General features: G+C 38.4%; 1 protein-coding gene across 1 annotated transcript in view; it reads left to right on the top strand.

Moving 5' to 3' along the window:
- Positions 1-568: 568 nt before the first annotated feature.
- The window catches only part of WDR75 (WD repeat domain 75), a 27,902-nt gene continuing 13,490 nt past the window's right edge, over positions 569-14,980 (top strand). The window contains exons 1-8 of the mRNA XM_037043776.1: positions 569-834; positions 4,196-4,325; positions 6,736-6,801; positions 7,583-7,673; positions 9,446-9,570; positions 11,507-11,577; positions 13,007-13,126; positions 14,737-14,825. Of these exons, the coding sequence (XP_036899671.1) occupies positions 749-834; positions 4,196-4,325; positions 6,736-6,801; positions 7,583-7,673; positions 9,446-9,570; positions 11,507-11,577; positions 13,007-13,126; positions 14,737-14,825 (778 nt within the window). The 5' untranslated portion in view covers positions 569-748. The remainder of the gene's footprint in view (positions 835-4,195; positions 4,326-6,735; positions 6,802-7,582; positions 7,674-9,445; positions 9,571-11,506; positions 11,578-13,006; positions 13,127-14,736; positions 14,826-14,980) is intronic.

Genomic DNA, 14,980 nt, shown 5'->3' with positions numbered 1-14,980 from the left:
TTCATTTTTCTTCATCACACAATCTGTGATTATTTTGTTTGTTAATGTTTTTTACCGTCTCTCTTTCATGCAAAGTAACAGGATAGGGAACCTTGCACTGCCTCACAGGCCCAATAAACCATCAGCGTTCAGAAGAACTGAAGGGATGCGGTAAATTTCAACACACGAGAAGTGGCAGGTACAGTCCAATAGGAAAGTGTACTATGCTCCGAGGAACAGGACAAAGGACGGCTAATGAGAGAAACAAACAACTGCAAGAAAATAGAAATAGCTGCCTTCAAACCCCGAACTCAACTGCGCCTCCAAGAAGCAAATCGGCACGCAACGTTGGCGTCATTTCTTAGCGCCCACAGCATAGTTTTGAGGGGAGGGAAGAACTACTGGCAGGGGGGAGAAAGGGTACTGGAAGTCACGTGATTTGTTATTGCTCACCTTTCCCTTCTAGCGGAAAAAGTTTTAGAGTGAGATTGACGAGGGAGGAGGGAAATTCATCTGTTCTAAATAAGAGTTTAGAGATCTGTCTCTATGTGTCGCTTTTACTTGATTCACTGTCTATGTGTCGCTTTTACTTGATTTCCAACTTGAAGTTGCCCAAACAAAAGATGGCAGCACAGGCGCTGGCTTCTACCACAGAGACGCCGGCCTAGAGGAACCCTGCGTGGCTCCCTGGGGCTCCCGTCCTACCACCCGGCCCGTAAAGGAAGTCCAGGGCGGAGCTATCATCGCGAGTTCCTGCGTCTGCGGGAAGATGGTGGAGGAGGAGAGTGTCCGCGTGGTTCGTTGTGGGGGCAGCGAGTTGAATTTCAGAAGAGCCGTGTTCTCTGCGGATTCGAAGTACGGAGCCTCTGCGCTTTGTGTGCGGGCGGAGGGGTGTGAGCGAGTGCCGTGAGCGAGTGCCAGGGGGCGGGGTAAGAGCGGGGAGGTGGCCACGAAACCTGGTCTCAACGGAGGGGTGCGCGTGCGGGGGACCCGGGGCACGCGGGCGGGAGCTGGTGCCTGCGTGCGGAGAGGAGTGAGAACCCCTTTAGACCCGCGTCAGCGTAGGCTGGGGCGCGATTCCCTCTTCTCCGACGTTTTACCTGCGCAAGTAGATTGAGGGGCCCAGGGGGGCGGACCCACATGTCAGAATCCGCTCCGCGTTGGGCGGTTAGAAACAATCTATGTACTGAAAAGGGGGACAACCGTGACTCGGAATTACAGAACTATTAATGATTTCTCTTTCTCCACACTTACCCCACCCCCCACCCCAAAAAGACACTTTGGCGATCTTTTAGAGCTTTGCGTGAAATGTGGCATTAAAGTCTTCGGAATAAAAGCATACATAAGCCCTGGGTTCAAAACCTGTTTTTCCATTGTGTGACTTTTGCAAGTTTCTTCATCTAAAAATAAGGGTTATTCTTGCCTTTTTAATTCCTAAATTATCACGAAGCTGTGTTCCTTACTCAAAATAGTTTTACCTTGAAGATGATTCTGGATACTGCTGCTGTGATAATTTTTCTAAAGTGTTGCTGTGATAACATGAACCTAACCCTTATATTTAGGCTTAGCTCAGAACCCTGTAACAGTCTTCTGTCGCCTTAATTATAGCTCTTCTATCTGGCTTTCAGGGCCAGTTAGCTCAACTCAGCTTACCCAGTTGTGTTTCCTGATACTACCCTTTGTGCATGTTTTGCTTATATCATAGGTATGTGTTCTTGTTTTCTCTCTCTCACTCTCACTCTCTCACTGGTACCATGTTCTTTCCCTGCTTTACCTTACATTGCTGATCTCTTTCTTTCCCAGCCCTTAAATCACACATCCTTCAGGGCTTCATTTAAATCCAGATTCCTGCTTAAGAACATCCCTACCTTCTTACTTCTCTGCTTCATCATCAAACATAATTGAGTCCTGTGTGATAGGCATTGTGATGGGTGTTTTGCACACATTTCTGTCTGCAAGGTTTAGAGTATTATCCTTACTTTACAGAAGCATTTATTGAGTGTTTGCTCTGTGAGCTAAGCTTACGTTTGCATGCATTGTTTCATCTAATCCTCATAATAACACTGCAAAAAAGTGTTATTTGTATTATACAGTGGGTACTAGTGAGGTTTAGAGAGATTAAGTAAATTCTCCAATGTCATTAAGCCAGTACATGGTAAAGCTGTCATTCAAACCCATTTGTGTTTGTCTTCTTAAAAACTCACTTTTTGTACCTTACCATACTTCTGTTATTATTTATAAGAAGTGAGCACATCTGTTATTATTTATAAGAAGTGAGCACATAATTCCTCTCCTCAGGAATATATGCATTAAGGGAAGTCTTTCATAATGTCAATGGTGAATACTGCAACAGAGCTAAGCCTGCCATTCAATAGAATCACACTGGGACTGGTGCTGATCTGGAATGAGAAGACAAGGGAAGGATTGTAGTGGGACCCTTGGGCTGAATCTTAAAGAAATAGGCAGAAGGAAAGTGTTGTAGGTACATAGCAGAATATTCTAAGGCATGGAGAGTTTCATTTGGGGGCTTGCATTCACATAGTTAAAGCCATTATTCTCTAGTGAGGGTCACGGAGAAGAAATTCCCTTCCTTTGGGGAATCATATCAGAATCGATTACGGCAAGTTTTTTGGCAGTCTCCACTACCATCTCCAGGAAGCCCTGTCTAAAGGACCTATTTGTTGATACTAATAGAATATGTCTTGGGAGGGGAGAAGGTGTTTGGAGTTATGAACCACATGACACACTGTTAAATGAAAAAGTAGATCCAGTCAGACCAAGATCAAACCACCAAAGGCCTTACAAGTCTGGATCCCGTCCTGAAGGCAGTGAGTAAGTGATGTGGTCAGATTTGCGAAATTGATCTCATACAAGTAAGAAAGATGAATTGAAGGGCCACACCTGGAGATTGTAGGAAGTCCTTAAGAGAGGTCCAGGCTGGAGATGCTAAGACTCTTAACTAAGGTACTCAGGGAAATGGAGAGGAGGCTCTAGCCAGTGGGGAGACCAAGTACTCCAGGTGTTTTGGTTCTCATATTTTCTTGATCTTATTTGACAGTTGCGCACAACCATGTCATGACTGACTCCCGGCTACAGCACTTACAAGATGCATCCTGGTTTCAGAGAGATGAACATGTGAAAAATCAAGTGTCTTAGAACTGAAAAATTATAGTTACACCATTCAACATCAGAATATTGACTCTTCCATTATTCTATAATAATTGTTATTGGTTCATTTTATCCAGTTAATTAACAAAAAACCTTTGAGGTTCAGGCAAGTTCTGTTCAACAAACTGGGTTGGACATTGGGAATTAAAGTAATACCTCTGGCTTGTAAGATCCTGTAAGCAGGTAAGGGAGATAGATATGTAAACAAGTAATTTCAGCACAATATGAAAATACCAGGATCAAGTCATGCACAGGATACTTTGGGATCACAGAGGAGAGATCCAGTCGAAGGGTTCTGTGATTTGTACCTTCTACAGCATATGAAAAAACACTGTCTGACATGTACAATGTTAAATGTACTTGGCACAAAGCAAACATTTTTCATTTGATAGGTAGTAGGAGATTTTCATTTCTGAGCTTTTTCTTATGGTTATATCAGAAAAATAGTCAAATAAGTATTATCCCAACTTTATCACTCTTAATAATTAAGTAGCCCCTGTTACATGTAAGAAAGCCACACATCCAGAAAGACAGACAAAACTAGCATTTTAACAAGACAAGAACTGTCCTGGTGTCTTGTACTTTGCTGTACAATAGATCTCACTGATTAGAGAGAACTTTTGACTTAGTGTTTATAAGGTGGTGTCCCCAGTGAACAGTGGAAAATTGGGGGACGGGAATATGCTGCTGTTAGCAGAACCACTAAGAAGTAAGCACTGATAGTAAGTGAATGTGTAGCACAGCGTCTGCATCCATTAGTGAGCAGGCAGCTTAGTTAAGTCAGCTGTTTTTACTGGGTGGTTCCATAGAGCCTCTGCCCATGGAACCTGTGATAGGTAAAACTGTGTCCTCATTAATATACTTTTCTGAGTTAATGAACTAATCAGCCTTAGATGTCCCATAAACTTAAACAGCACACACATTTAAATGTACAGTTTTTAAACTATTGTTTTGAAAGAAACCTTTGTTGCATGTTGTATTTTTCATGGACAGTAAGAGATTTTACTATTTATTAAGTATGTGAGACTTATTTTTCTCTTATTTCCAGGTATATCTTCTGTGTCTCTGGAGACTTTGTTAAAGTTTACAGCACAGCTACAGAAGAATGTGTCCACGTACTACAAGGGCATAGAAATCTGGTGACAGGAATCCAGCTCAACCCCAACAACCATCTACAGGTGTTAAACAATTTATAATTGCATATTTTAATATTGGCTTTATTGTTGCCCGAAAAATTTGAATTGAATTTGACTGGGAGGCCTTCCAGGTAATGATTCGGGAAAGAACTATGTTGATTTTCTGAATCAGCATATTTTTCACTTCTTTTTAATTATTAAATTATTAGAGTCACAGCCCACCACTACATTGTCTATTGTGTATTCTGTGATTCAGTTGTTACACAGAATGATAATAGCTGTTACTTGACTGAAGGGGTTTTTGGCTGTATGAATTTCTGAAATTCTAGGTTTGACATATAAATGAATTTTTTTTATTGTAGGTCTTCCTGTATACAGATTGTGAATATCTAAAAAAGGCGTATAGTGTTTATCGTCCCTCAAATTTATGTAACATCTGAACTCTTGTTTCTGGAACACATTTTTTTTTTTATGTTGACCAGGAGATACTGATTTTGTAGATCTGTTCGTCTAAAGATGAGGCTTCTTAGTGTTAATGCAGATGTCACCTAATCTTAAGGCCAACATCTGGACAAAAAGAAGGGCTGCTTTAGTCTGTGGATCAACCAGTTAATTTTAGGATATGCTTGGATCTCNGTAACATCTGAACTCTTGTTTCTGGAACACATTTTTTTTTATGTTGACCAGGAGATACTGATTTTGTAGATCTGTTCGTCTAAAGATGAGGCTTCTTAGTGTTAATGCAGATGTCACCTAATCTTAAGGCCAACATCTGGACAAAAAGAAGGGCTGCTTTAGTCTGTGGATCAACCAGTTAATTTTAGGATATGCTTGGATCTCCCACTCCCTCCACAGATCAGCTCTTCTCAGAATTCAAGAGTAAGAAATGGTCATTTTAACTCCGTTCATAACTTCCAGCAAAGCTACTGAAGAGTTTTCTCAAAAATACTTTACTCGTGCTCTAGTTTTTTATCAAGTTCTACTTTTCTAGATTGGTCACAGCCAACTTGAAAGTTACTGGTTGATTTAAAAGTATATTTGCTTTGTCGTTCACTGTATTATCACAAGGGAAGGAGGACATAAACTAACATCGATCTTTTCTTTCCAAAACTAAATGAGCTACTCTTGAATCTTGAAGATCAGTTAAGTAGCTTTTCTGCAGGGTTCAAGCACATTTTATACTTTCTGTCCTCTGAGAGTTTGAGAAAACAGTTTATGGTTATATACATAGCATTCGAATGTTTGTTTTTGTAGCAGAAATACCCTCTCATTAAAATTGGAATTTGTAAAGTCTATATAACTAAGCTTTATAGCAAAATGAAAAACTATATACACATTACATAAAAGATCTATTTCATAGAACTGAAAATTTAATAAAATTAAAGGAAGACAGCTTTAACAACGGGCTTGTTTGAGGTGAGGGGGCAGGTGCCAGAGATTTTGTAGACTTCGGAGTCACTGTTTGTTTTGACAGTGAGTATGTATTTGCTTTATTATATTTTACTATTCCATGTTTATGATTCTCAAGTTAAACGTACTAATTGTATGTTTTTAACTCACTATAAATCATTTACTTGAATAGATAATATTTTCTCCATTTTTTATTTCTATAATTTCATGTCCTCATTGGTAGAAACCTTAATTGCCACTTTGATTTAAAAATACTAAAATTCTTTATAAACATAAGCAAAGTGTTTTCACAATACCAGTAACAAAAAAAATGCAGTGCCCACTGGGACAAAAATAAAAATGTGTCCCTAAGGCCTTCTGGTGCTACCAAAGTGTAGTTCACAGACCAGTGCCACAGAGGGCTGGTGACGGGTCTGCAACGGGACAAGGAGAGAAATTGAGTGTCCCCAAACTTTAGAGCACCCAAGTACATAATATCTTCTAATGTATTTTATAAAAGTATTGGTCCTCGATGGGTTGGAAACTAAAAAAAAAGAACCAGACATTTTCAAATCATTTGAGAAGCACTCCTTTAATGCTCGTAAGGTAAAAGCAGTTCTGCTCATTAGAAAGGAAACTAGCAACAAGCTCTTAGTGCTTTTCATCTCAATAACCTTACCTTCTCCCTCTTGAGGACAGAGGGTGGCTTTTCCCCCCTCATTTTAACCTTTTTTTAAAATTTACTGATCTTTAGAGAAAAGAAAGAAAAGAGGGAGAGAGAAACATTGGTCATGTGCCCTGAGCAGGGGTTGAGTCCTCAGCCGTGGCTCTCACCACCCGAGCTCCCAGGCCCGGACTTCAATTAAAACTCTGAATCAGTGGATCTGCTTTCTCCAAGGAGCTGTGATAAGATTGTCATAAACAATATAAATAAAGGACTCTATCTCACTAAGGCAAATAATGAATTAATGAACAAAATGCCTTCTATATTAGCACTTAATTCATTTGATATCTTCGTAAGTTTTGTTTTTAAATCAATTTCGTACTCTTTTTACCCTTTTAGCTGTATTCCTGTTCCTTTGATGGCACAATTAAACTGTGGGACTATCTTGATGGCATTTTGATAAAGGTAGGTGAATTAATCTTCCATTTTTAGTATGTGAAAAGGAATGGCAACATTTTTAGTGACAGACATGGCCACATAATTTTTTGTTAATGACAGATATATTACTCCTATACAGCCTAATCCTTAGAGCACTCCTAAACAAGTTATGAAATTCAAACACCCTAAAAGACAAATTTAAAGATTTTAAACTTCTAACAAAAATCGAGCAATAAAACTGGAAGAAACTTTACCAATAAATATGAAGAGATACTTAACCTCATTAATCAGTAACTAAAGAAATGTAAATTAAAATAGATGACCCAGCATTTTTCAATTGCAAATTGAAAAAATATTTAGTGATAGGTAAAGTGTAGAGAAACATACTTTTGAACACAATCAGTGAGAAGAAAACTGCAAATGAACATCTTCGCTCCAACAGTCTCACCTTTAAGGATCTCTTGATGAAATAATGTTGTATAGATATAGTTCTTAAACCATTGTTTATGGTGTGAAAAAAATGATTATAACTTTGATATCAGTTAAAATTTGATATTTATTCAATAGAATACTGTACAACCATTAAAAAGAAACAGCTGGATCTGTATGTGTTAACTTAAAAGGTTATGTAACTTAACAAATATATATTGAGTATCTCCCATATGCCAGGCACCCTTCTGATAACTGGGGTACACCAGTGAGCAAAAGGATAAAAACCCCGCCCTTTATGGAACTTGTGTTTTGGGGCAAAGAGGTAGGTAGATGAGGAGGACAGACAATTAACCATTTGGTGCTTTTCATCTTTCAGACTTTCATAGTTGAACATAAACTTCATGCCTTCTTCACTCATGCCCATGCTGATGATTCTGTCTTTGTTATAATAAAAAAAGAAAAACCAGGTATAGTGTAATTAATTTATTTTGTTTTGTATAGCATTGAGTGGCTCTTTACATTGTAGAGTTTCTCATATCCCAGAATACCACTGCGCACCATGTTGTCCTTCATGGAATAGTGCTATGTTCAGAATTCAAAGCAGCTTTGAGATGGTCGCTGGGCTGGCAGCTAGGTTGGCTCACAGCTCATTAGCTAAGTGAACCTTCCCATGATTCCGTATGTATGGTGGGGTGCGGCGGGCTTGTTTGGGTGTTTTTGGTGGGTGGGGGGTGGCTAGAACAAATTCGCAAATAGTTATATGGCATGTACTTTATCAGGATTTCACATTAAGGAACAAATAAATAGTAAGTTCAGTTTTTCTTATGTAGCTGTAAATCCATCTCTAAAGGATATGCCAAAAAATGTTCTGGAAATGGTAGCATTCTAAATAAGTTGCCTTCCCAAATGGCTACTTGAAAGATAACACTCTTCAATATTTAGGTTCTGTTTTGTATGTAAATACATGGATTCTTAATGTCTGTCCACATACTTCCTAAAAATTCAGATTCCTGGTCTCCCTGACTGACAGCTGATTGATCCACTGGGTCTGAGATTTAGTATCTCCCCAGGCGATTCTGCTTATCACTCCTGTTTGGTAGCCACACTTCATCCTCAGCCCGTGGTTTCTCAGTTGGAAGGATATTCTTGGCACACCTGAGGAAGAGCAGGGAGGCTGGGTTGGAGGGAGCCAAAGGAGAAGGGGTAATATAGAGCCTTGTAGGCCATTGGAAGCTGTTACTCTGAATAGATAAAAAGCCATTGAAAGGTTTTGAGCAGAAAGACATGCTCTGACTTAGTTGTAATAAAGTCAGTGTCTTCTGCGTTGAAAATATTAAAGGAGGACAAAAACAGAAGTAGGGAGAACTGTCATTTCTTCAAACACTAAAAACGTGAAACATGATCATGGCTTTAGGTTAGGTGATAGTGGCAGAGGTGGTGAGATACGATTGTGTTCTGGATATCTTTTGAATATACAGCCAAACAGGGTTTACTGTGGGATATGAGAGAGAAGTCAAAGATGATTCAAGGATTTAGTTAGTCTGAGCAACTAGGTAAATGGTGGTGCCATTGCCCGCAGTGGGCACTGTAAGGGAAGACGAATTTTAGAAAGGTAAAATCAAGAGTTCAAGGTTTGGACATGTCAAGTTTGAGAAGGCTGGAAGAACCAGAGTTCAGAGCGTAGAATAAGGCTGGGGAGCAGGAACATGGTAGATCTGTGTGTTGCTGGATTTTACATGCATTATAAAGTATAGGAGGATACAGCTGTTGCCCAGCAGGGAGAAATTTTTTTACAGGGGATGTAAAGAGAAGAAGCATGTCAACACTACAGCAAAGGAGGTTTATTTGACGAATGTGTGACAAGCCCATAGCATTTCTAAAAACTCAAATGGTGTATTGCTTTTGGCTGTTAAGTTCACCAATCATACCACATTCCTTCTCCATTTTAGAGTTCAGCCTAGTACTTTGGAACGTAGAATGTACCAGTAGAACAAATTATTTTCTATTTCTACATATATGGAGCTTGTGTGCATATGAGTTGTGGAACTAGATTTTCATTTAAAATTTGTATATTCAAAGGAAGAGCCTATCTTTAAGGAACATTTTGTTCAAGGTGGTGTAGAATTATCACCTTGGCATCAGATGGATTCTAGAGTACTGGTTAACAGTTTCATGTGACTGAAGGCACATCTTCACCTTGTCCAGAGAACTCTGTGTTAATACAGCTTCCTTTGGCTAGATGCCTTTCAGCTGGTTTCAGTGAAGCTGCCCAAATCAGCAAGCCAGGAAGTAGAGGCTGAGGAGCTCTCCCTTGTTTTGGATTACGTAGACCAGTCACCCAAGTGCATTGCCTTTGGGAACGAGGTAAAGTGCCTTCTGCTGGTTTTGGTTTTTGTACGTAAAATCTCTTTCCTGCAGTCTTCCTCCTGAACATATTTTGTTTTAAAGATTTAATACTGCCTTGAGTGACAGTATTTTTGTTAGTAACTGAGAAGTCTGTTTCTTTGCTTTAGCTTGTGTTCATGGTAACGATTTTTAAGACTATCCTGATTTTGTAGACTCTGCTTTACTGCTCTTGTGAACTCTCTAATTGTCCAAAATACAATCAGTGTTTTTGGCATTTGCGTTGATTTCTTACTGTGTCCCACATAAAAGCCACTTGAATCTTTCATTTTAGACTGTGTGTCTTTAGAAAATACGACCTCCCTGACAATAATATGCCCATTGGGGGAAATTTGGAAATTATTGGAAAGTATAATGAAATTAAATCTCACCAGTGATAATATATGACAAGTCTTTTTCTGAACTTTTGCCTAAACATACATAGAACTTTTCCCAAATGAAATTAGTATCTATCCTTCTTTTTTAGTTAACATTGTAGCATGAGTGGTGCTTAAATGTTCACCAGACATAATAACTGTGTCACTACAACTTATTTAGCCATCACCTGTTAATAATCACTTTATGAAAATCAAGTACCAGCAAAAGGCCCTACTGATGTTATTGCAGTGGCATGTTCCTTTAGTCTTAAGTTTTATAGCGTTATTTTGGCTTTGTTCTGAAAAGAGTTAATTTTTCAGAGTAGAGAAGATTCTAACATTATAAAGTGCAAGTTAAAATCACAGACACCATTTCACGTTCACTAGAATAGCTAAAATTAACAGAATGACAGTACTGAGTGTTGACAAGATACAGAGCAAAGTTAGACACCTTTATAGTGACCCAGCAGTCCCACCCCTTGGTAGAGAAATGACAACAGGACCACAAAATGACATGTGGAACAGTGATGAGTATTACTAGCCCCAAAATGGAAATAACCAAATGTTCATCGAGAAGAGACTATATACAATATATTCATTCATCGGAATTCTGCTTTATAATAAAAAGGAACTAATGATACACGTGATGGTGTAGGTGAATCTCGGAAAAGCAATGTTGAGTTAAAGAGCTCAGACAAAACATTTATCATACCATTCTGTTTGTGGCTGTCTAGAACAGGCAGAGAAGTAAATGGTTGTAGAAATCACTGGTTGCTGGCAAGGGTCTGGGCACTGAGCAGTAACTGGAAAGAGGAACAGGGAACATTCCAGAAGTGAAGAAACTGTTCTGAATCTTGATTATAGTGATGGTTTCATGGATGTAGGCATACGTGAAAAGTTGCATTTTATTGTATGTAAATTATGCCTTAATGGGAAAAAATTAAATCATCTGTTTTAATTTTTATTGAATTTACTGGGGTGACATTGGTTAATGAAAGTATATAGGTTTCAGGTATCAGGTCTTGAATAAATCATTTGTATATTGTGCGTTCACCACCCCAAGTCAAGTCTCCTGCTTTCACCATTTATCCCCTTTATTCTGCCTACCCCCCACCTGCCCATCGTACTGTTATCTTTGTCTCTGAGGGTTTTTTGGTTTTGTTTTTTTGCTTAATCCCTTCACCTTTTTCATTCAACTCCCAGCCCCATCCCCTCAGTCTGTTCTCTGTATCTATGAGTCTTTTTCTGTGTTTTGTTCATTAGATTTCACATATAAGTGAAATCATGGTACTTTTACATCTGAAGTTAGATAGCCTAATTTTAGGATTTAGGACCTAAGTTATTCTTTTAAGTTTCTGTGATTATTTTTAAAGTAGGATTATTCTATCCATAGCTAAACTATAATATACTGTTTTATATTAACATTTTTAATCTGCAAAATACTATTTTTACTATATTAACTTTTGTGACAGGAATATTTCTTCTTATAGAGGGTTGACTGTTTACTGTTTTTGTGGATGTTATCTATTTTGAAATACCAGGGAGAATATGTAGCTGCAGTGCGGGACTTCTACTTGTCTGTGTATTTTTTCAAAAAGAAAAAAACCTCAAGGTAAGAATTCCTTTTTGAAAGCTTTATTCACTTGTGAGCTTCTTTATATCATTCTCACACCTATAATCCACAGCTGTTACAAGTTTTATATTACAAATCACTGTGAAATCATAAGACACAGAGGTACTTTTATTTTGAGGGGTATGGGGAGTTCTGGGGGGGATATTTGGTTGGTTTTTGTGGGGGGAGGTTGGTTTGGTTTTGGGGCCTGATACCTAGTAATATTTAGTAAATACAACTATTAATTACAACACTATATTTTGTGTTTAACTTTATGGGTTATGGTAGGCTTTGACATACAGTTTTTATTTGATCTATCACATGGCCCCGTAAGACAAATGTTACTTGTTTGCTACTTTATTTTATTTTTCAGTTACAGTTGATGTATACTAGTTTCAGGTTAGACACTGATATAACTTACAAAGTCCAGTACCCACCTGACACCGTACGTAGTTACTACAGTGTCATCAACTAGTCCCTGTGTCGTGTTTCGCATCCCCGGAACTGTTTTATAACCACCGGTTTGTACTCCAACCCCGTCAGCTCTTTCACCCGCCCACCCACCTGGCAGCCGTCAGTTTGCTTCTCTATATAAGTTTGTCTTTGTTTCATTTGTTCATTTATATTGTTTTTTAGATGCCAGTTTTTAACCCACAGTGGATGGAGTTGAGAGATTAAGTCTCAAAAACCTTAGGAGCTTTTCTAGCCAAAAATCTTTGTACACCAAGACTCTGGTGTGCATATTTGTGTCAGAATTGAATTTGGTTTGAAAAGCCTTCTGGGGATAATCCTCACTGCCATATTACAGATACAGAAACGAATGGAAGCTTTGGGATACCTGGGATTAAAGCGAGTCAAAATAATCCGTATGAATTTCACTGTACCTAAATCAACATATTTTAAATGACGATAATATCTTAATAGAGTTGTAAAGATGGAGACAGCACACTCTAATAGACTAGCGCTAAGTATGAGTTGTTACCCTTCAGATGACACTGTACCCTCTTCCCTGTTACCGTGTCAATATTAGCATTTGGTTTTCTTTGCAGTATAATGAGGATCCTGACCTCTTTAGACATATTAGCCACTTACCTCGGGTATAATTTCTTAGGCCTGTGCATATCTGATGCTAAAACTTTGAGAAATTGAACAAACTTTGTCCAGGCAAAAAGCCATAAAAGGATTGTCTTCATCAACATCAGTGGCCCCTGTAAAGTTATAATGGTACAGTGTCGGTCACATGAAGTATACATTGTATATTAATGTTTACAAAACAAAACTGTTGATCACAATTTTTAAAATTATGCATTTATATTCAGTGAATTCTGAGGGGTCCCCCATTTTCATTAAGAGTGAGAAATTCCTTTTACTTAACTACATCACCACTTACCAAGTCTTTAATAATCAAGAAAATTTAATTTTCTTTTAGGTTTACCTTGTCATCATCAAGAAATAAGAAACACGCAAAGAACAACTTTACATGTGTAGCATGTCACCCAAAGGAAGATTGCATAGCAACTGGTCACAAGGATGGCAAGATTCGCCTTTGGTCAGTTACCTCAGGAGGAGCACGGTGATTTCTGTACTGGGTTCTATTAGTGCTGCAGAACAGGGAGCTGCCTCTGGGTCCAGGATGAGGGGCAGTGCTGAAAGCCACTGCTGACAATAGAGGTTAGGCCTTACTGGCATCCTCCCTGTTTTGTGTCCCGGAGTCTGCATTGCATAGGCTTACTATTTTAGGGGGAGTGGAGATTTCTATTTTGCCTATAGTCGTTTTATTGAAGTGAACTCTTCTTGTCGGCATTTAAATAAAAAGAAAAGAATGACAATAGGGAATATCTTCATAACAGGACACAAAGGTGGGCTGTTGTTTATATCAGGTTGGCCAAAAAGTTCATTTGTTTTTTTCCAGTGAGATGGCTATAGTAACACTTAGTTGTCTTTAACTTCATTTGAAACAATTCAGTTAGATTGTATTGTGACAGCTGTCATATCAGCATACATTAAAAAAAACAGAATGGGTGAATTTTTGTGTCGCTATCTTAATATTGAAGATGGAAAAAACTATGCAACATTTTTGGCATATAACACTTCATTATTTCAACAAAGGTAGAAATGCAAAAAAAGATTTATGCAGTGTATGGAGGAGGTGCTGTGATTGATGAAATGTGTCACAAGTGGTTTGTGAAATTTCATACTGGAGATTTCTCGCTGGACAGTACTCCACAGTCAGGTAGACCAGTTGAAATAGAAAGCAGTCACATCAAGATGTTAATTGAGAATAATCAGCATTATACTACACGGGAGATAGCCAACATACTCAAAATATCCAAATCCATAAAGTTATCAGTAAGAATAAAAAATGTGTCTTATTTTACAGAAAAAAATAAATGGACTTTTTGGCCAACCCAATAGAAAGTGATTTCAGTTAGAAATAGAAAATGTACTCTTTGCATGTTAAGACCCATAAGCTTGCTCTTACAATTTATTATTTGGGACATATATGAGGGCAGACCCAAAAAACTGGAATTTATTTGCAAAGATTTATGTGTGTATTAACATGTTTAAACTTCGGTCACCTTCAAAGAACTCACCATTTCATGAAATACACCTATTGAGATGTTATTTTCCACTGATCAAAAACAGTTTTTGAACTTGTCGGTTTTGATGCCTCTTAGTGCTCCTGTCGTTTTCTGTTCTATCTCTTCCACATCAGCAAAATGTTTTCTTCTGAGAACTTTTTCATCCGGGGGGTAAAAAAAAGTTGCTCAAGGTGAGATTAGGTGAATTGGGAGGGTGGGCACAGGGGTGATACCATTTTTAAAAGGTTAAAAACTGCTGAACGCTCCGTGTGGCATGGGCAGGTACGCTCATAAATCAGTCTTCGTGAAATGGGCAAATGCATTGAAAATGTCTTAAAAAAACAATTCACTGAAACTGAATGCAGCCTCTCACAACACCAGCTGACACACTGATAAAGAGGGATTCCTAAACACTCACCCAGCAGAGGAATCCTGTACTACAAGGGGTTCGCCCTCCAGAAGATAATCCCAGTTTTGGGGGGAAGGAACCCCCCCGTATGTTCATCATACTTGGCATGCTATTATTTTTCTGACTTCTGCCTTCAATGAAATGAAAAATTGTGGTTTTCTCCAACAGGAGAAATTTTGATGATGATAAGAAATACACATACACATGTCTACATTGGCACCATGATATGGTTATGGATCTGGCTTTTTCAGTGACAGGTAAGTGTAAGTTAATAATTAAAATGAACTTTTGAAGCATGTGAATCAAGTATCTTAACTCAGCATATTTATAATTTGAGATATCTAGAATTGAATGGGCCAAATGACTTGTAAGTTTTGTATGTCACCCTGTGTTTTGGTAATTACTCAGCACA

This window comes from Sturnira hondurensis, unplaced genomic scaffold, assembly GCF_014824575.4.
Source record: "Sturnira hondurensis isolate 20B ecotype Veracruz unplaced genomic scaffold, ASM1482457v3 Scaffold0004136, whole genome shotgun sequence".
Lineage (NCBI taxonomy): Eukaryota > Metazoa > Chordata > Mammalia > Chiroptera > Phyllostomidae > Sturnira > Sturnira hondurensis.
Note: the sequence above shows the minus strand (reverse complement) of the source record. Positions and strands in the feature narration are given on the sequence as shown.